Source organism: Anoplopoma fimbria, chromosome 4 (assembly GCF_027596085.1).
Source record: "Anoplopoma fimbria isolate UVic2021 breed Golden Eagle Sablefish chromosome 4, Afim_UVic_2022, whole genome shotgun sequence".
NCBI classification, from domain to species: domain Eukaryota; kingdom Metazoa; phylum Chordata; class Actinopteri; order Perciformes; family Anoplopomatidae; genus Anoplopoma; species Anoplopoma fimbria.
In genome coordinates this window covers 16923885-16945509 of record NC_072452.1, presented here as the reverse complement: position 1 = coordinate 16945509, position 21625 = coordinate 16923885, and the positions used below count along the sequence as shown (strand labels likewise).

Below are 21625 nucleotides of genomic sequence, written 5' to 3'. Positions count from 1 at the left end.
TCCAACGTGTTTTGCACCCTTCCCTCCTCCGTCTTTCATTTCACAGAGTCAATGTTTCCAGTCATAGCTCTTGTTGTAGTCTGACCTCTAACCCCTGTTACTTCCTCCTTTGCACCATTATGCTTTTACCCCTGCGTGGCCCTGTCCAACCTCTTCCACCCTCTGCAGAGGTGTCTCCACGTCGGCGGATCTTAGACGTAAGCCGGTCAGTGTGGAAGCAGGCAAACGTGTCCAGCGACCTGTGGGAGAAGTTGACTGCACGCTGCGTGGATCGCCATAGGTCAGACACTTCTTTTGTCTTGTGTGTAGATTGAATGTGGTTTCTGCAGTAGTGGAAAGCACTTTATTTATGTGCAATTGTGAAGTACTTATGGTTGACTTTAGTGTATTCCACTGGATGCTACTTTATCTTCATGTGAAAATATTGACACTGACACCACATTTACATATAGCTGAGGTTAAAAGTTATTTACAGATTAAAAGATTTTACATTAAATAAAAAACTCATGATAAGCATAGATAAGATTTTATCAATCATTATTTGGACTTCAACCAGTGGTTCCCCACCTTTTTGGTTTGGAAACCCTTTAAAAAAAACATTGGCCCATTGTCACATTTCATATGAGTTGGTAGCAGTTCTATCAAAGAGACATTACTCTTCTAAACTAACTGTTGTGTTATTTGAATAATTAAACTCAATAAATAAAAAGACTCACAAAAGATTTTACAAAAAAAGCAAAAAGTCCCAAAATGACACAAACATTAGTGTCGCAAGAAGTTTTGTTTTCTATTTTTTCCTCTTTCCTCTCCAATTATTATCATCTCATGACCCGTCAGATTCAGCTTGTGACCCTTTGGAGGAGCCCGACACCTAGTTTGGAATCAAGACTTAACTATCAAACGGTATAAGGTAGTTAAAACCAGCTCCACCTCAACCATCAGTTTGTGTCCTCTGAGAGACTTTAAATTACTGTTTTAGTGAATATTTTTAATTATAGGTCATTGGGGAGTTTAGTGAATTCTCTATGTGCTCATGAAACTTTCTCCAAAATCGAAGATTTTTGAGTTGATAGTTTTTCTGGATCATGCTTGAATTTAATAAAAGAGGGAAAGGATTGCCTCATTTATTAATATATTGTTTGGGCTAAATTTGCCATAAACAGCAACATGCCTGTAACTACTCAAGCTATGAAGTCGAATGTTATTTCTCCCTGTGACTGTGAGTGCAGGGTTATGCTGCAATACATTACCCATAATACAATTACCAAAACATGATTACAAAATCTGGCAAATATAATCCATTACAGAAACAATTAGGAAAATGAATTTATCAAGTTTTAGATCGAAGAACATTCAGAGCTCACTAGAATATTAAAACATGTTTTCGAAGACAAAGCACTTAGAATATGAAACGATGGTATAAAATAATTTGCACACAATTGTACTGAAAGGACATTCTGTAAATTTGAATAAATTATGTGTTTGTCTGCATGCTCTGTGGAATTTGACAGATTTATTTGCTTGCATTTGCTCCAAATTTTGATGGTGCAGGCATTAACTGTAAGGAATTATGTTTTCAACTAAACCCCAAGACACATGGAGAGGACATTAGAACGTCTACTACAGATCCAGGCAGCGATGGAGGAGCTGGCGGTGGCCCTGGAGCAGGCAGAGGGGGTAAGGGACGCCTGGGAGCCCGTTGGAGATCTCTTCATCGACTCTCTGCAGGATCACATAGACGCCACCAAGGTAGACAGATGAAACAAGCTCTCTCTTTCTCCTTATCTCTCTCATGCACATACGCTTCCACACGCAGACACATTATCATGAATCCCAGATATAAGTTGCTTTAACCTGCGGAGCAACTTAATTGTCTCTTTTGAGATAATCGCCCCAGGCTAACCCTTAAAAAAATATTGTGACACATTTTAAACAAACATCAAAACACAGACATCCAGATTTATTCTTATCACAAAAAAACAGCAGTGATATTTTACTAATGAATAAGTTAGAGGTGTGTATCTGGCTGCGTTGCTTTAAAAGGTTTGTTTTGGTTGCCTGTGAACACATCCCTGATAGAGTAGCTGTGATGTGACAGATGATGACAAGGACGTGGCACTTCAAACTGACACGGTGAGATGGCAATCCCCCAGTTAAATAGATGTTGTTAGACAAATGGCAGGTCATTGGTTCAGTCATTATGGAGTGCCGAGGTGCCGCTGCTGCATGTAATTGTGTGGCACTATTCATTAGAAGTGTGGGCCCTTCACAATAATTATGTCACTGTCACAGACAGCACATGTTCAGCTCGGGGTTTAGGGCAGGCTTGTCAATTGGCCTCATCTGTTACTCACTCACATTTACAGACAGACAGATAAAAAGCACACACATGGATGCATGCCAATGGGGCAAAAATACACCTTATGCTCGCATACACGTAAAGGACTGTGAGTAAGGCTTATTTTCTTATAATCGTAAAATATGCCTGTCACAGTCTCACAAAACCCCAAGGAGACATTTCAAATATCTTGTTTTCCAATCAATGGTCCAAAACCCCAAAAATATTTCTGTTACTATCACAAGAAACTGAAAAAAAGCAGCAAAACCTCACATTTAAAAGATGGAACCATCTGCTAGAAAAAAATGAATCAGTTATCAAAATAGTTGCATATTAATTTCCTTTTGATTGACAAAATTAACTATTTCACCTCTTCACTCTAAGACACATGATAACAGTAATGCATTTTTTATATTTCTGCTTGTCATTTTGTTGCCTCTCCCTTTCACATTGTCACTGCTGGTCTCTAAACTCAGTAAGCACATTTTGCAGATATCAGGGATTGATGTTCTGCCATTAAAAAAATCAATTTACAGAGGAATTCTACAGGGTTAGAAATTGTTATATATTAAATAGGGAGAACGGGGTAATGTGAGACATTGGGTAATGTGAGACACCCCCTGTATCTAGGCAACGGGACACATTTGTGGTCATGTGACCATTATGTTTTCAAGCCCCTCCCATTTCCCCTTGGCCATGAAGGAGAGAACCTCCTGGTGCTGTGGTAAGCATGTTTTTTTCACAAAAATATATTTTTTGCATGTTAAAGTAAATTTTCTTGCTTTCGCAAGAAAACCCCATTGATTTCGCTGGTCTGTCTCCCTGAGATGGTGTAAAGTGAGACACAAGACCACTTTTTAAAAAACAATCATATTTTCACTGCCCTTCGTCCTGAATTCATTCTGATAATTTCCATGGCTAGGAAACATCCTGAATTAATGGTAAATGTGTACATTTTACTGATATGTCATTTTAGCTCGCTTAGAGGGGAGCAAATGTAAAAAATGTCTCACTTTACCCCACTCTCCCTTCAAATTTGGGTTTGAACATTATTTTTATGTTTTTACAATTATTCACATCCTGTCATTCAAATGACACTCTTAGAAAGAAATGCATGAAAGCAATCCTTAAAAAACATGTGACTTCAGGCTGTCAAAGGGATGAGTGTGCATTAGTTCATGCCATGCAGTTCTCTAGTATTTAATGCCTTTTATTAACTTTCACTCCAACTCTTTTATGTGTGTAATGCCAAAAAAAGTAGTAAAAAATATGACTGTTTACATTTGCTGTTTTCCCTCATTGTTTTTACATGTAAAATCTACAATGGACAGAGGCTAGTGCTGTTCCAATACCATTGTAGATTTGTTTCACTTTGATTTATGTTGATATATTGCTGCAAAATATTTTCCTAGACAGAACAGAGCTGGCAGCAAAAACAAATCAGATTTCAATTGATTTTTGTCTTTTATTTAATTTGGGTGAAGTTGTTTCAGACTCAAGTCTGCCAGTGTCTGAATATAAAATGTTAAATAACTGTTTCCTCTTTTCCTACCCCCCTCTCCCTTACCCTTCTGCCCGTCTCCCGTTCTCTCACCCTTCTGCAGTTATTTAAGGAGGAGCTAACCCAAGTGAAGGAGGGCATGAAGCACATCAATGATCTGGCCCACCAGCTGGCTATCTCCGATGTCCATTTGTCGATGGAGAACGCCCGTGCCCTGGAGCATCTGAACAGCAGATGGAAAGTGCTTCAGGTAGAGTTTACTGCTGGGTCTGCGTGGTGTGTTTGACATTGTCAGCAGCAGCTTTTCCAGCAGTCAAATTCAAGGGAGACATTCGGGAGTGATTCCATGTGTTATGTTGGTCCTAATGCAAGTTAAGAGTTTTTCCTAGGCTCAAATAGTGCCCATACCCCAGGCCTCCAACTGCTTTACAACATGTCCTTTATGTCTATTTGAGCTTGTGAAGGACAACTGTGTGATTAAGGAGATGGATAACAAGCCATATGTGTAATTCTTCTCAGTTCATTTCAAATTAATTACCTGCTTGACTCTTTCTTATGTTGTGTAACCCATCAGGATGAAAGTAAACTGAGAAGAATAAAGGAATAATTAATTGAAATGATTGACAAAATTAGTTGGTTTTTTTTGGAAAAATGGTCAGTTGATAAATGTGTTACAATAAGTAAAGTTAAAATGTATGTAGTAAAAGGGCTGGGGTTTATAGTGATAATCTGAGCTTCAGAAACTATTTTAAAATATGCAAATGTATATTTAGATACATTTCTATCCACATAAAATTCTAACAGTCTCGTTATGGATCTGATTTCTAACAGCTGTTGTATTTCAGCAGCACTTCATTCATGTGATGAGTTGAGCACAACATATTTTTTTCAATGAACACATTTAAAGGAGAGAAGAAAAACATTTACATGGCATTAGTTATGTATTTATTTACAGTTGCATGGATAGGGCAATTCTTCAATGGATCCAAGGCATTTATTCTCAAAGACCTTTAAAAATGTCAAGGATAAAGTGCATTGAATTCCCTGAAGTGGACTTGCCTCCCCCTTGATGCTTAGCTGAATGTATGGATGCGTTATCCAGCGAGCATTACCTCCACTAGCAACCTCTGTAGTGCTCCTACAAGCACAACAACATCCACTCAAGTGAGAACACCCCATTCCAATTAGATAACCTTCATGTCACCACCTTCTCCACAGCCTGCTGTTCACAGCCTCGTCATTATGTTTAATTGCAACTCCTACTGTCTGTCTCTGTCTGCCGTCTGAACATGATGATATTAACGTCCCTGCAACAATTCCTAGAAATAAATGTCCACTTTTCACACTCACTGCTCCCTGAATGTTTGCGGCTTTCGTGTTTCTTCTTTTGCCCTGAAATAACCAGGACAGAAATAGTTCAAGAGGAGAATCGTGTTTAGAAAAGCTGTGGGTTTGATTTGTTAGCCAGTGTTATCTCAGCTTTGAGTGAGGCAAATAGTGTTAATTGCTTTGGTCTGATATTGGTCTGTTTGCAGCAACAAATCACAGCTAGGCACCATCACATACTGCAAAATCTCAGCACAGATTTGAATATTTTATGTAGCAGCTGGTTTTTAGTAGTTTTGCTAAAGAGGGCAATACTGTTTTTTGGAAGTAGTAGCGTTAAACTTTGTACAGACATTTATGGTTCCCAGATGAAGTATTTTAATGACTTTTATGACGACAGAGCAGCTAGCATGGCTGTAGTCTCTCATGCTGTGTCCCAAATCCACAATACACACCCATTCTAAGCAGGTTGATAGAGTATAAGGTGTTTATGATAGAAAAATGATAGAATAAAGTTTTCTCAAACCAGACATGCATACGGTTCATTCTTGAGTGTGCTGTGGATGCATACTATTCAATGCACAAAGGAAATAGAGGAGCAGCTGACAGCTGCTAAAAAAGTGGGTGGATGTAAAGCTGCTTCAAAAAATCTTGGAAAACAAAAGTATTAGACCCTAAAAAATATATATATCTTGATGTCTCTTTGTGAAGTTTAATTGGTTGCAGCTTTCAATTTGACTGACATCTGATGTCACATTTATTGTTTCATTTCATGTTAGTGTAAAATGGTGTCTTCATATGTTTATAACTGCTTAAACATTATATAAAGACAAGTATGTAGTACATGCTGTATATAGCTATTATTTAATATGGATTTGGGACTCGGCTTGTGTCTTGTTAAAAGCCACTCCTGCTGTATAAGGTCCTTTTAAGGTAACAGATCAAGTTCAAGTCCTCTTTGTTCCAGGGAGGTACTTCATATCCTACAGTTGCAGATATACTGACTGATATGCAAGCTTTTTATTTTATGTGTGGAATGGAATGAGCTTGCATATGAACAGGAACATCTGTCAGTCTTGTTGTTGTACATATCAGTGGCATATCTTCCTTCTTTTTCAATTAAAGCATCTGAAAGGTTTTATTTCACAAGAGTCACGATTCATTGTGAAGTTTAAACAGTTGGTAAAAGCACTCAGATGGGCTTGAAATTCGGATGCCAAACTTTCCGGAGCCTGAATTATCATGACATGCTCTACAAACCGTCTCATGTATTTTTAGGAAAGGGTCGTTTGTAACGAGCTACATAGAAAAGAAAGAGATTGGGACTCATCTTTCTCGTCATTGATGTCCCTTTGCGTTGGAGGTAAAATTAAAATGTTCTTTCCCAGGACAATTTCTGCTAAATCTTTGATGCACTGTGCGCAGCAGTTGGTAGTGTGTCCTTTGGTCTTTGATTCAAGAAGTAAGCCTTTAATCGGCCCCCCCGATGATCAACACTGTTAAAAAGGCTTTCAGTATCCATAGTGACCAGCAGATATTCATCTCCCAGATCTTGAATTGTTCTCTGAGTTTCTGTGATAGTAGAGCCCAGGAGACATATGATGAGAAAGGTGTTTCAAATGGCTTTTGAGAGAAAAAAAAACGTATTTGAGCTGCCTTGCTTGCAGCCCGGTCGATCTGCTATCCCTACTTTTCCACATTAATTAATTTCAACCCAATAAGATGCACTGACCTGCTATCTTTCACTTTGAAAGCAAACAGATTGGAGGAACCTTTTTTTCTTTGTCTCCCTTTCTGTCGTATTTCTCTCTTAATTAAAATGATAAACGATGAATCCCGGCAACATCCTGTGCCCTGATGATTTTGGCTGCTCTGTGAAAATGTATTTCCAAATTTGATTTGCTAATATTTGTCGATCATGGATAATTCAGTCATTTGTCTTCCTTATGGCAACCCAAATTGCCTGTACAACAAATAGATTGTACAACACCACATAGTTGGCAGTAACATCTCGACGGCACATTGACAATGCTCTATATTGGTCCCAACCAATTTAAATCATGCTCCAGATTATATTGTTTTGTTTTCTCCCGAGGGAGCAATGACGTGTGTACACTGAGAAATGTCAACTTAATATATCTAACTTAACACATTACGACTCATTTGCTGTGCTTCTCTTTAAAGTCTAAAGGCCCCTCACAATTTTTTTCAATTCTCCTCCTCTCTTTATCCGTCTCTCTACCTCACAGCGAGTAGATTTACCTCCCATTGTCTCAAACATCCAGCTGACAACTATTCATGTACCAAATCCAATACATTTCAAATAAACCAGGATTAGGCTGGCTAAATCCAATTTGGTGGGACACATACAGTAAGTGATATGAAATGCTTTTACAAACTTAATTTTCTCTCTCTCAGTCTGCGTGGTTATTGATGCAAGACATGTGAGGCTTTGCAACCCCCCCCGCTTAATTTCATCATCTTCTTCCTCTTTTCCACACTGACTTTGCCAACCAGGTGCCGTTGTCCTCATTTCAACAAAATGTATTATTTGGTAATCTCTGTCTTCATTTCCTACCTGCCGCTCTTCAAAGGCTTTCAAAGTCCTTCAAGAGGGCCAACAGAGGAAATTTATATTCCGTAGTTAACTAATGGCGGAGAAACACGTGGTCTGTGTGCGAATGTTTCTTTCTTTGGGGGATTTGTAGCATAGACAGATGAACAGCACGATTCCCTTTGATTTAACTCTGCATGTGTGTGTGTTTGTCCTCAGGCTTCCATAGAGGAGCGGCTGAAGCAGCTCCAGGATGCACACAGAGACTTTGGCCCCGGATCGCAGCACTTCCTTTCCAGTAAGGTTCCTCTACTGCTATTTGAAGTTGGTTCCTCATTTTGCCCCAATCTGTGCCAAGACAGTCTCAGAGTGTAGGGGGATGAACAGGTTAGGTGTGTTAAACCTTTGTTAGGATAAGGCTATAAAACACGGCGTGTGTGTTTTGTGTGTGTATTTGGGTTAGAGGTGGAGCTGGCAGGCTTTGTACGTCTGTCTTCATCAGTTCCAGCACACTGTTGCGATAAACATCCCCAGCGAAGCTCGTCAGATCCGTCATCGCTCTAATATGAGCAGAGATACATATTTGTGAATTCTGTGTCTTATTTTACCTGCTGCTCTTCAAAGGCTACAGAGATGCAGCAGGAGGGCTGAAAATGTTTTTTTGTTTTTTTAACCTAATTTAAACTGATGTGTGTTGAAGGGCTCCCTGTGTGAGTGAATCTGAAGTGCTGTGTGCTTGTGTGCTTCCAATGTCCTCACCAAACCTCATCCACTTTTTACTGCTGTCACGCTGGCTCAGAGATGCCACACTGGGGCTTATATAGCACTATACCCCACTGCCAGCTCAGCCCACTGCGCCCTGCAGGAGCGTCTGTGTCTGCGTCTGTGTCTGTGTGGGTTTTTAATGCTTCAACATGCATTTTTTTCAGTATTTCGTTTCATTTAAATAACTGTTCAAAGCTCAAAGAGACAAAAATCAACAATATTTACTCCAAAAAAACAAAGATAGAGTCAAGTAGAGTTATATAAATGTATGTTTAGAGGGGCCCGACCCTTAGTTTAGGGACAACTGGACTAAACAACCAAATTGCATTATAAAGTAGTTTAAACTAACTCCACGTCGACCAGCTACAACAGTAAAATGCTACTTTTGCATTGATGTGTCAGTATTAACAGTCTAATGATATACATTAATTATCAGTCAAAGCGGATATGTTTTAGCATAAGAAATACTTCTTATATTTTATGTACATTTGGATGATCATTTTTCTGCAGGATGTTGAATGCAGGAGTATTTTAACATCGTAGTATTGGTACTTTTACTTAAGTAAAGGATCTGAATACTTCCTTCGCCTTTTGATTTGTGAGTCTACTTCAGTCTTTGTACGTGCAAGTGTTTTTCACATATGCAGAGCAGCAACATATAAGTCTGCATTGTGCCATGTGGAGATACAGTAATGGACAATGACTGGTGTGTGTATCTTTGCGTGTATGCCTCTGTATAAGTGTGCCTCTTGCTTCCTCCAGTTCAGTCTGTCCTCTTTCATCCTGTGCTGGACCCCCTGTGGTTCAGTTTGGAGGCCGGTTTAAACGCTAAAGTCACCCCGTCTCACCGAATCCTCTACCTATCGCATTGTATTCGTCTGGGCCAAACAAACCAACACTCTGTGGAAACCAGACACAATAGACGTGTCTCTTTGGGTTTACAGTTGTACACCAGAGTAGCTCCGTTAAGAAGGCCTGAATGGACACGGTGTCTGGACAAGCTGTGCACAATGGCTTTTCATGCGTGACATGCCAGTCCTGAAATTGATTTGCTTTCCGTGTGTTTGCACAGGTTCGGTGCAGATACCGTGGGAGCGTGCCATTTCCCCCAACAAAGTGCCCTACTACATCAAGTAAGTGCAACTTCAGGGTCACTCTCTGCATTGTGTGGAATCTATGTACTTTGGCTGGATTCAGGGCTTTGGTTGTATTTTTTTTTATGACAATTAGGATGACTATTTAACTGTGTGTCTGTGGAGCACAGTAGTTACAATTTTCTCCTCTGAGGTTATGTTTATTTGGTTTCTGGTGCACAACAAACTATACTGAAACAGGCTGTTCGTAGCGGATGACGGCTTGTTCAAGTGGTGCAATCTATCACACCAAAAAGTTGGTGAAACTATTAGGAGTGCCAGCCTTATAGCCTGATTTGCCTTTTCTTTTTATTATTCAGTTTTAAATTGTGTTATTATTAGCTATTTTCTTTTCTGGAGAGGGGGTTATTTAGCAATAGCCAATCAGTAGTGACTGACGTATCTGTTTAATTGACATAAGTTTCAGTCCACACAGAAACTGGGGTAGGAGTAGCTTGGAGCAGTTAACTTGACATTTGGTATGTCAATCATAGAAATATGATTATATAAGAATTGTTGCACATTTGTGTGTATCGATAATTTCCCGCTTTCAAACCTCTGATGGGCTTAGCAACTTTTCCATGCAGGAAAACGGTGAGCAAAGCACCAGACATAGAATATTTAAATAACTGAAAATATAACAGATAGGCAGCAATTCAGAGGTCTGGAATAAAGCTACAGGCTTAATGCTTCAAAACAAACCAAATCAAATCTCTAACTGCAAGATGCAGCTCAAATTTAAGCATTTCTTGCCTTGCATATTCAAGATCTTTCCATTGCCCAAACATTTGTACAGAGCTACCACGAGAAAAGCAAATAATTACTAAATTATTCAGGAATTCAATTGAGCTACTGTGAACCCTATTTGCTTGAGCAATCATCTGTTTATCTATTTACCTCATCAATACTATTTCACCTTTAGAGTGCTGCTGGTTTTATCAATGAACATTGTGTGTGTGTATGTGTGTTTATAGCGAGGGGATGGTGTCTTTGTGTGTGCAGGTTTGTAACTGAGCAAGTGTTTGTACAGTTTATTCCTCTACAGAAGGAGTATTTATTTTCTTAATCATGTGCAACAGAACCTTGTGGGTCTTGCTCTAGTCTCCTAGTCAATTGTTTATGGGCTGCATTACTGTACCAACGGGGGGGGAGTAGTATCTGAGTAGCACTATATCGGGTACCAATCAATGAGCGCTCTTGCAGGTAAAACGATGAGTGCTGCTCTAAAAGCCACCGGGGTGCTGGCAGACTTCCTGCTTTTGGATTTCTCATTTATTTTTTTCTGAATGTGCTAGTAGTGGAATCATAAGTTGGTGTTAATGTATGTTTTTGATGTGTGTGTGTGTGTGCATAGGCTGGGATTTCATGTAGTGTCACTGAGTGAAGCCTTTTAAGTCCCTGGCAGTACATCTCAAGCAGAGCAGCAGTGTAAAGTAACTCTGATGCCTGAGCCTGAATCATGTTTGACGTATGTCTGCACCTTACAGGCCTGAAATCTCTTGTAAACAATGGCCGCCCTTTCCTGCCCTCTCATTTTCCTCTTTCTCTCTCACTGCCCTCTGATCTCATTTCTTTCGACAGTCTGCCTCACCTGCCTGTCTCTGCTTCCCTAGGCTCATTTTTACTCCATTTTTTCCTTGATCTTTCCGGCCTGAAAATGTGCACCTCCATTCTTGCCTGCTTCACAAATTCTTCTGCCCTTTGTTTCCGCCAGCCATCAGGCCCAGACAACCTGCTGGGACCATCCAAAGATGACAGAACTGTACCAAGCACTGGGTGAGTAAGGTGACAATTAAAGCACCCCTTAGACTAGCGCTCATTGGCCCAGGACCCCCACTGGGCTGCAGAAGCACCCGCAGCACGGCACCACTGGGCTCCTGCTTTGGAGGCCCTGTCACACGGCTAATTAAGGGGCCCTGTATTTCAGACACCTTAGGGACGACATCTTTACTGTCATTAACCTACCAGACCCAATTTGCCAGTGCTGTGATTGCTTTTTTGCTCAGCCTTTAATTAATTGTGATTAAACAACATAATTTGTCTTACCTTTAATCTGATCTGACACAGAGAGCTTTCAAGGGAGATAGGCACGCTGTCGCATACACATGCTCAGCCAGACACACGCATGTGCACATACACATATAGTATAACATATACGCCACTAATGACTTCTGCAATGGACTGATAACGGGAAGAGAGATAATGATGCCTAATTTTCTGTGGCAGGGTGGTGCAGTATGGGTTTGTTTCCCCCCACCCCATCTTTTCATTTACTCTAATCTCTTTCCATCTCTCTCTCTCCCTCCATTAGCGGATATGAACAACATCAAGTTCTCCGCATACAGAACAGCCATGAAGCTGCGGCGAGTTCAGAAGACTCTGAGATGTATGTACAGTATTTCATCCATGGTATTTCATGCCTGCAGTGCTGGGATGGCTGGTTAAGTGATATACTGTTATCCTGCACAATCAGTAATCCACGATGACAAGCTCTCTCCCGGAATAAGATATAATGATTAGCTGTGGCACATTTCGAATCATCGCTGCTCTCTACTCTACTTGGAAATGTAATTACAAAATATTCTCTCCATTGCCATTGGCTTTTAATGCAGAAATCTATCTTAGTATTGATAAACTCAAGAGCCACTAGGAACCACTCAACCGCCGGATTCCTTCCTCATTTTCATTTCAGCCTGGATCTTTGGGGTGCTAAGTAATTAGAGCTATTAATTGGTCCATTTGACTTGCACAAGAGAAGGCAATTAGTTTTTGCTGCATGGTTGAGGCCTAAATGTGTTTGCATGTACCCTATGTGGATGTTTGGATGTAGCCCAAAACCTTTGACCGCGTGGGCTGTAGGCCTAGCAGACTGTGCATGCTCCAGTTTCATTCCACACCCTGCGTATGCACATCCTGCTGGTTTGCCAAGAAGAATAAGAAGATAACAAAGTGGATGCTTTTTTTGAGGAGAGGTTGTGCGTGGAGATCCCCCGTTACCCACATTTAAATAAATTGTCTTAGAGGAATACAAAGACAGACAAATGGTGTTGAGCTCTTACCAAACAACGTTAGAGTGCATTATCGTTATCTACTGGAATAAAGTGTGGATCGGAAAATGTGTATGCGTGGAAGGCCAGACCGACACAGACCCTCAATTGTGTGTTCGGGGCATTAGTGTGTCACACTTGGGCCAGACCCTCTCACTTTCTGGCCATTTTTCTAACTATGCTGATTCTCCCAATGCTTTTTTTCATGATGATTTTGTGTTCTGTGCTCGCTCAGTTTTTTCTTTCGTCAAATCTGGCCTTTTTCTTTTTCCCTCTTTGTGCTCCCACAACACCTTAATCTCGTCCATCTTCCATCACCTGCAGTTCTCTAACACCTACTGACTCCAGATGAGCTCATATTTGCCACTGCATGTGGCAAATTCGTACTCTTCCTTCCTCATGTTAACCCCCCTTTCCTTCTCCACTTTCCCTTGCAACCTTCCTTCCAAACCTCTTTCTCCTCAAAGTCCTGAGTTTTGCTGTAATAAAAAATCAGCATGCTCAGACCGTGAAAAACCTCTTCCAATGACTCTCCCTTGTTCTTTCTCTTTCCCGCTCTCTTATCTCACCCTACTAGTTGATATCGTTACAGAATTTAATTGCCATGCTGCCTTGATAACAGAACTCTCACTCTTTCCCTCCGCACACTTTGAGAATGATTGAGCAGTGCTGCATAAGAGCCCATCAAAAGTATATTTTTCGGTGATTCCCTCACAACCCTGAGAATACTCCCGTTATCTCCTCTCTCTGTTCTACCTCATTATCGTGCTATCCAATTATACCTGGCATCCACGGACACCCTTTTAGCTCCACTCCTAGGGATGGGCCATCAAATTAGTTTAGAAGAGCAAAATCAAATTTGTGTCACTGCTCTCGAAACATCTGGTCGAGCTTAAAGGAGGAAAAAGGGTGAATAAGCACTGTGCTATTTCCTTTGCTGTCATTTGCTGAGGTGAGGATGATGATCCTGCTCTGAGTGTGTTTATGTGTTTATGAATGCCTGTGTACATTCTTTTACTTGATTTCAAACCATATAAAAATAGCACAGGTACTTATGTCAGCATATACACATGTTCTCAATGAAATAGTTGCAATTAAAATACGTTCCAACATGTTCTAACTAATATTATGTATCCATGTGTTTCAGTGGATTTAGTGGCGCTGAGCAGCCTGGTGGACGTGTTTCGGGAGCAGGATCTGCAGCAGGGGGAGCATGTGATGGACGTGGTGGAGATGATCCACGGCCTGACGGCTCTGTACGAGAGGCTGGAGGAGGAGAGGTCCGTCCTCGTCAACATTCCACTTTGCGTCGACATGTGTCTCAACTGGCTGCTCAACGTCTACGACAGGTGGGTGAGCTGGGGTGAGATGTTTCCAGGTATTTATTAAAACCTACTTTATTAAAACCTATTTATTAAAACCTAAATTTTTGTGTCTACACATTAAGCATAATTGATAAAACATGATTCTTTTGAAGTCCAATACTTATCTCCCTTTAGCTTTTATTTTGTCTCCACTAACTCCTGACAAAAATGTCTTTACCTCCAGTGATGACTTTCTTTTTGAGTGATTACTGTATTTTGGCTCACCGCTGATTTATACTGAATAGATGGCGTAAAACATACAGCTTGTGTGCCAATTTATATATAAAATCATGAGATAAAAGTTCATTGTTAAGCCATCTTCCACTATGATTATGCTACTTATCACTGATCAGGAGAACTTCTGGGACAATCTGTTTACAGGTCCTGGGGTGTAAACATTTTTTATAAAGCCTTTTTAAGTCCAGATGGAAAAATTGTCTCAAGTTGGGACTGAAGACTACAAGTTTAGAAATAAAAAGTATATAGAGATGTGAAGTAAGAAAGAAGTGATCTTACCAGCCCTCTGTAGCCGGCTCACCATCTCTGCTTGAGGCTAACAAGGCTACATTAGCAGCTACTTGCATAACACACCCAGCATCTCCAACCGAAGTGGGCAGTTGCATCGAGTTGCATTGTGGGTAATATAGGCACCAGGTTTTGACAAGGAATAATACACAGAGTGGCATCAATTTCTTTTTTTACTGTCAATTGTGAGGTGACAATGTTGTAGAGTGCAAAGCTAAATTGGTGCAGCATTCCTTTAAATGACACAGTCATCTCTGTCACGTAATGCTCGTAAAGTTTAATATCATAGCTACAGTTCTGATCAGTTTAATGGAGTTCACCTGCACTCCATCTGTGTTTTCATCTGTAGATGCGACTGACATTGTAAATCTGGACTTTTTTCCTTTCCTGCACTTTTCCTTTTATTGTCTGATGTGATACTTAACAAGCGTGAAACTCTCCGTGGTTGCTTTAAATGCAAGAAATTGTCGTGCAAGTTAATCCATGACGGTGATATATTTATTACTGTATGGTGGTCCTGTTATCATGTATTGAAATGCCGCAGAGCCATGGGTAATACTTGTGGCTGCAAAGGTCATTTGAGTCGATGGTAGTAATATCTCATGCCACTATCAACAGTATAAAAAACTATATTTAACTAATCCTCACAGTCCTAGCACAATCCGTCTGCAGATTGATGTAAGTGGTTACATGGCTTGCTGTACAGACATCTATAAAGAGCCACAGGGCGGTTAAAAGCTCCAGTAACAATTTCCAGGCAGAGGGCCAATCGTGCCCTCTGAGACACAGCAGAAACAAATCCTCTTTCACAGCAACTTTCACCCCTTGTTTGCTCCTGATTGACCGTTCTCCAAAGAGAAAACACCGAGCACCGAGGCAGAGTTACAGGAATAACCCCACCACTGCTGTAAATTCAGTCGGTAGCTCTTAACTACTCGCTTCTAATGGGAGACAATCAGAGAGTTTACCCTCTGCATAAATTCCAGTAATTGCCTTTTGTTTTCCGATACATAGCGGCCGTGAATCTAAATTAGAGGAGCGTATGTTTGTGTGTCCGTTTTTTATTTGTGTGTTTGCATCACAGTTTATTACAGTGTGCAGAGGAGTGTCACGCTAGCAGGGCGTGTTGAAGTGACATGTCCCCTGAGGATCAGCTCTAGAGTGCATATTAAAGATGGCATGCGACACACAGCAGACAGCATGTGAAAGGTGATGCTCTGGAGCTCCTCTCGACCAACTCCAGCTCTGAAGCCAACAGGGAAATAGACAGTGTCCTTACTTTGTTTTGAACACGCTCAAGGCAACATCCCAGCTCTGGAAATTCAACTCTCTCTTTGATTTAATTTTATACTTCATTGATCTGACGTTCTCTGATGAACGTGATGTTCTTGATTTCTCACTTAACGATTCAAATGGTAATTCAATAAGCCGGTGGTTTCTGCCAATGCTGCTCAGCTTGGTAGTAAATTCTTCCAGGCTCTTTTGGCACTCAAGCTGTGAAATGTCAATGCGAACGTTGACGGTGTGTTTGTGTGTTTATATCAAGATGGTAAAAAAAGCTAATGAGACCATCTAAGGCTCAGGTCAGTGCACAACAGCGTCCATCTCAGTGGCCTTGCCATTTGCCAGTGATCATTTATTTTATTTATTCCGCTGAGGACAGCATATCTGATCCTCACAAATACTTAATACAATTATGTATTTGAGTGTTTATGCAGTATGCATGCATGTAAATGTCTGTAAGTGACATTGAGAGCTTATTATGGCTCTTCTGGCCCGTGAACAAAACACTTCATCAAGTGTAGTGCCTTTAGGTACTCTAGATGTGCTCTAATACAATTTCACACTGTTGCACTGACCTGTACTGTACCGCTTTGACCCACGTAATTCCTCCACACTTTGTCCCTCCGAGCAGGGCTCAGCCAGTGTATGAATATATTACAGCAACACAATACACCGTGATTTGAGTTCATTCACAGTTCAAAAATTGTAACCTCTTCTTCTTCTCCTTCTCCTTCTCTCTACCAGTGCTCGTAATGGCAAAATTCGCGTTCTCAGTTTCAAGATGGGATTGGTGAGCTTGTGCAACGCAGACGTCCAAGAGAAGTACAAATGTGAGTCTGAAGCTTGCTCATGTGCCTAATGCATCTCCTCAACTGCAAACAATAAGCCAAAACAAAACAGCCCTGATTGCCAGTATTACATAAAGGCATCCACTTAGTCTAATGGAGGAAATGAGTCTGCTGCTTTAATGGAGAAAGCTTTCTTTACTCCTGCAAAGTACATCGAGGCACTTAAAAGGATTGCTTGCTAAAGACAACATTCATGCACCATCACCATCTCTCTTTCTATGGCTCCCATTCCCATTTTTGCTTCACAAGTCCACTAGCAAAGAGCTAAAGCGCTCCCTTACGAATTTTTCGATTTAATATGAGACATATTTAGTTTATAAGTCATCATGTAGATATAGGTACAATGGAAAGTGAGCAGTTGAACTGATGCTAGCTGGACCTGGAACAGCTTGTAGTTGATACAAGATCAGAGACAACTCTGCCAAACCCATGCAAGGGTTGCTTGGCACACCATCTGTGTCAGCTCTTAAAGACAAAGATGACAGATTTGCCTTGATTTGAATAGTTCCCTGAGGTGAGTCAGCCCTCTTTTTCTAGGTTCAGGAAGATGTGTGGTGGCCTTGAAAACAGTTTGTCATTTCACCGAGTGCTCCCCGTGTTTGCCAACTCCAGACGTCACTGGAATAATATTTGCAAATAAATCTGAAGTATTTGCATCAACCGGCTTTGAGATACAGATGGTGGGTGTTTGTTTCATCATCACCAGTCTTTGGCTTCTGATTCAGAAAGGAATATTTGATGGACTTTGTTTTACTCCGCACAATTTTTGCAGACATCCCTAAGCAATGCTTTCCCACCTAATTTGACAAATGCACTACTTACTGCTCTGTCTCTGGCTTCTGCCTCTAACTTTCTGGTCAGAAAAACATGGCGACTATTTGAAAGGTTTTCCAAAATTATCCACCAAATAAGTTTCTGATTATACATTTGAGAGAAGAAAGAGCCCATACAGTTGTAGAGGGGGTCGTTCATAAGTTCCAAGGGGCCTTTGGGTCCTTTGGGTCCTAATTACAAGAGATTGGTAAAAGAACGAAGGGAGATTGACATTTAGAATGCAGTTTGAGTATAACATCAGTAGGCTTTAAGCTGTAGGTGGGTGATTTTAAGATAATGACCAAGGGAAACATACATTCAACATTTGACCTAGGGAAAAATCACAGCTGAGAACGTAACACCTTTTAAAATGTCTTTTAAATGTGTCATATAAGAAGTAGAAGATAGATATTGAGACATTAAGAAGATATTGAGCTGGGGAACATATGTTGTTGAAGTTTTTTTATAGACAGTTTACATGAAGCTAGTTCAAAGAGGTGGTGAATCATCAGTAGGAGACAAGATAACTGACCTACTAATGCTCCAATATAGCCATGTTTACCTGGTAACGGATGTACACTTTACTGAAAGCCTCATACCTAAAACTATCGGTGTGCAACCTCAGGCTAATCATTGAAAACAAATACACGAACACACACAAACAAACTTAGTAATGGATGTTTAGATAGTCTTTCTTGTGCAGCCATCTCCAGAAATATACCACTATATCACTGCAGGCTCTGCAACATAACACGTTGCATGTTTCAGATGTAATAGGTCTATATACCCTGGTAATGTCTCCATATAACGTGTCCAAAACTCATCTCTATCAAACAGCTCAATGTGAACATTTAAAATGTCAAACATGCCTCAGCTCTGTTTATGAGAACTATAAATAGGGTGCTGTTTAACATGCAGGTGTTAAAGCCAAGGCTTGTCCCTGTAGGGTTGAATACGTACACAGAGAGGGGGATACATGGGATGCTGCTTATACAGGCATTGTGCAGCAGCCTCACACGCCTGTCAGCATTCATCTCTTCAGTGACAGGCGAGTCCCAGCTAGCTTGGTAAAGGCCTCATTCAAAACCTGACAAGACTCCACTTAATGCAGCTCTTTCATCTCCAAGCAGACCAGCAGCCAGGACATTAATGCTTACTCTGTCTCTCTCCATTTGTCACTGAAGTGAGTTTCATTCCACATAACTAGGTTTGGTAAACCTGTTGCCAGAGATTGGAAGCTCATTGTTAAAACAAATGAATGATGAAAGCCAGATGTGTTGTTTTTGTTTTTATACCAAAATTTATGCCATTATTTTGCAGAAAAAATGCCACATATTTTGAATTGTGAATTCATGCCTTTGTAATTAAAATCCTAATTTGTATTTTTAAAAACTGAGAACATGTAGCAATAAATGCCCTAAATAGAGCAGATGTAGATGCGTAGGAGAAGTGTATGCAGATGTGATGATAATAAAAAGAACTGTTCATGCATACAAATTCAGTGCACTATTAATGCTGTCACACACTAGTTAGTTTCTGCATAATTTATGCATTACGTTATGTATTCTTTGTATGTTCTGGTGGTTGCAGATTTATTCCGTCAGGTGTCTGGTCCTGGAGGTTTGACGGACCAGCGTCACCTCAGCCTGCTGCTCCATGAAGCCATCCAGATCCCTCGACAGTTGGGTGAAGTCGCTGCGTTCGGGGGCAGCAACGTGGAGCCCAGCGTCCGCAGCTGCTTCCGCGTGGTGAGGACAGAGTTACTGCTACGCATGTCACGCATAAACACATTCACAGATAGGCAAACAGTGTTTGTTTTCTACGCACATGCACACACCTACAATATAAGAACATATTAAATCAGCCGCCTGGATTATGTAGTGAGTTCACCTTTCCCCATTTGATCAGATAAACGTTGTTCTGGCGTTGATATAGTCTTGCTTATGGATTTTACATGCTCAACGTCCTTGTTAGTCAAGCATATTCACACAAGCAAGGAAGATGCTGACCACCACTGGGGAGTGTTGTAACACTTGATGATGCTAGTTTCAGTCCTTGAATCAATGGCTTGATTGCTACAACAAGAAGTTTGAAAGTCGACCTTCAAATCCCAGATTGCCTTGCTGTCACAGTATACTGCTCTATCTCAAACCCGCTAATCTATTAATTACTGTGCAGGAAAATAATGTGACCTCTGGAAAATTAGAACAGAACTTGTCTGTGCTAAGACAGAATTACAAATACAGAAACAGAATAACAAAGGCAGAAACTTAAAAAATTGAATGGCAAAATCAAACATTTGGCTTTTGAAGATTTCCATCAAAAGCCAAATATGAAAAAATGACGACGTCAGTTATGCAAAGTCTATTGTGTTTCAGCAGAGTTTGACTTTCATTCAGAGGAAAGTTATGATTATTTTACCAAAAGAAGCCAAGACTGCACCACACATTACATCTCATTAATATTGCATTGCATTGCTTTTAATGTACATGAAATAAAGTAAGTGGTAGATAATGCATGATGTTTACAACCATACATGGACTGTAAGTGAAATCTTAGAAGTTTAAATGAGAAATTCGCTTCTAGAATATTATGTATTGGATTTTTGATATGATGAAGCGAGGTCACAGAGTTTAGTAGCGGACCAAGCAATAGTAAATGAGGAGATGTTCAAAGCATGAACTGATTTGTCTTTCCCTGCTTTTCTTGTTCTTAATGTTAGAGTTATGTTTGGTGCAGGTTGCAGGAACTTTGCCTTGTGACATTCAATAATGGACACCAGATAATTATGGAGTTGATAGGAGCAGGCAACAGCTTTTTTAGAAGGTGGCCTACGCAAAGACTTTAAATTCCCTAATCTTTTAGGCAGATCCTAATTATGCACACTTTATTCTGGTCCATGCTTGCTGTATCAACTACAGTTGATTATAATCAATTCCTTTCTCTATGTCAAGGCATTTAGTTGAAGATGAAATATCCATGTAATGTGAATTGGGGGTTGACCTGCTTGCTCTTTTATCACTTGGATTGCAAATGAGTCAGTTTGTTGAGATGTTGCTTGCACATTGTGGACATTGACTTTTAGACTCTGCTGGCAGAGGAGCAGATGGATTGACTTGGGACAGACAATATGCAGCGGTATACAGAACAAAAGGATCGTATATGTCGAGGTTATTTGGTCAAATTCAACATGAGAAATAACTCAACATTTATTACATATTTTTATACTTTGTGTGAAGGAGTTTTGATGGATAACATGTTTATCACTCTACTTTTGCAATGATGTATAAAGCATCCCATCTGCTCAGCGAGCTGCTTTGAGATGCGGTGGCGTGCTCAGCATAGTTAGTGCCAGTTCCAGGTGTTCGGTACGGGAGTAGCTGCTATTTGACCTCCCACATGGAGCTGGCTACTTTACTACCAGAGAGGAGCTCCTTCATCCCCAGGAGACTCAATACCTCTATACATTACATTACATTACGTTACAGTCATTTAGCAGACGCTTTTTATCCAAAGCGACTTACAATCAGTAGTATATTACATATCAGTCTATACAACTCACAGTCTGTGTGATCAGTGCACACACACACACACACACACACACACACACACACACACACACACACACACACACACACACACACACACACACACACACACACACACACACACACACACACACACATTTATTATGCTACTCTGCTTGAGCAGTGGAAGAAGCCCCAGGGAAATCAACCTCTTAATGCATCTCTGATGCAGACTTAATGAGAATTTAGCACATCACGAATTTCAGCGCTTGGCGATTCATTCTTTTATTAGGTTGACTTCCTTTTTATCCCACTTTCTGGAATTCTCAACAAGGTGTCTGCAGGAGAGACAGACTGCATGCAGACACGCAAACATACATATACTAAACACACAGACACAGAAGTTATGTAATACTTTTAAGTAGTTGCATAAAAACAAAGTATATCCCAAAGTGTTGTACATCTGCTTTCACCTCTTCTTCCTCCTCTTATCTTTTGTAGTCTCTTTGATATTCTGTTGCTCAGTGCTGGACCACCTTTAGTAAGGAAGCACACCTTCTCCTCTCATTACTTTGTGTACCTGCCCTACTGCTGGTCTAT

General features: G+C 40.4%; 1 protein-coding gene across 1 annotated transcript in view; it reads left to right on the top strand.

The window, feature by feature from the left end:
* The first annotated feature begins 202 nt into the window (after positions 1–202).
* drp2 (dystrophin related protein 2) overlaps positions 203–21625 on the top strand; it is a 38863-nt gene continuing 17440 nt past the window's right edge. The window contains 10 exon segments of the mRNA XM_054597732.1: positions 203–280; positions 1593–1749; positions 3943–4089; positions 7939–8017; positions 9557–9617; positions 11332–11393; positions 11929–12003; positions 13812–14013; positions 16582–16667; positions 19089–19246. Coding sequence (XP_054453707.1) covers positions 1597–1749; positions 3943–4089; positions 7939–8017; positions 9557–9617; positions 11332–11393; positions 11929–12003; positions 13812–14013; positions 16582–16667; positions 19089–19246 — 1023 coding nt within the window. The 5' untranslated portion in view covers positions 203–280; positions 1593–1596.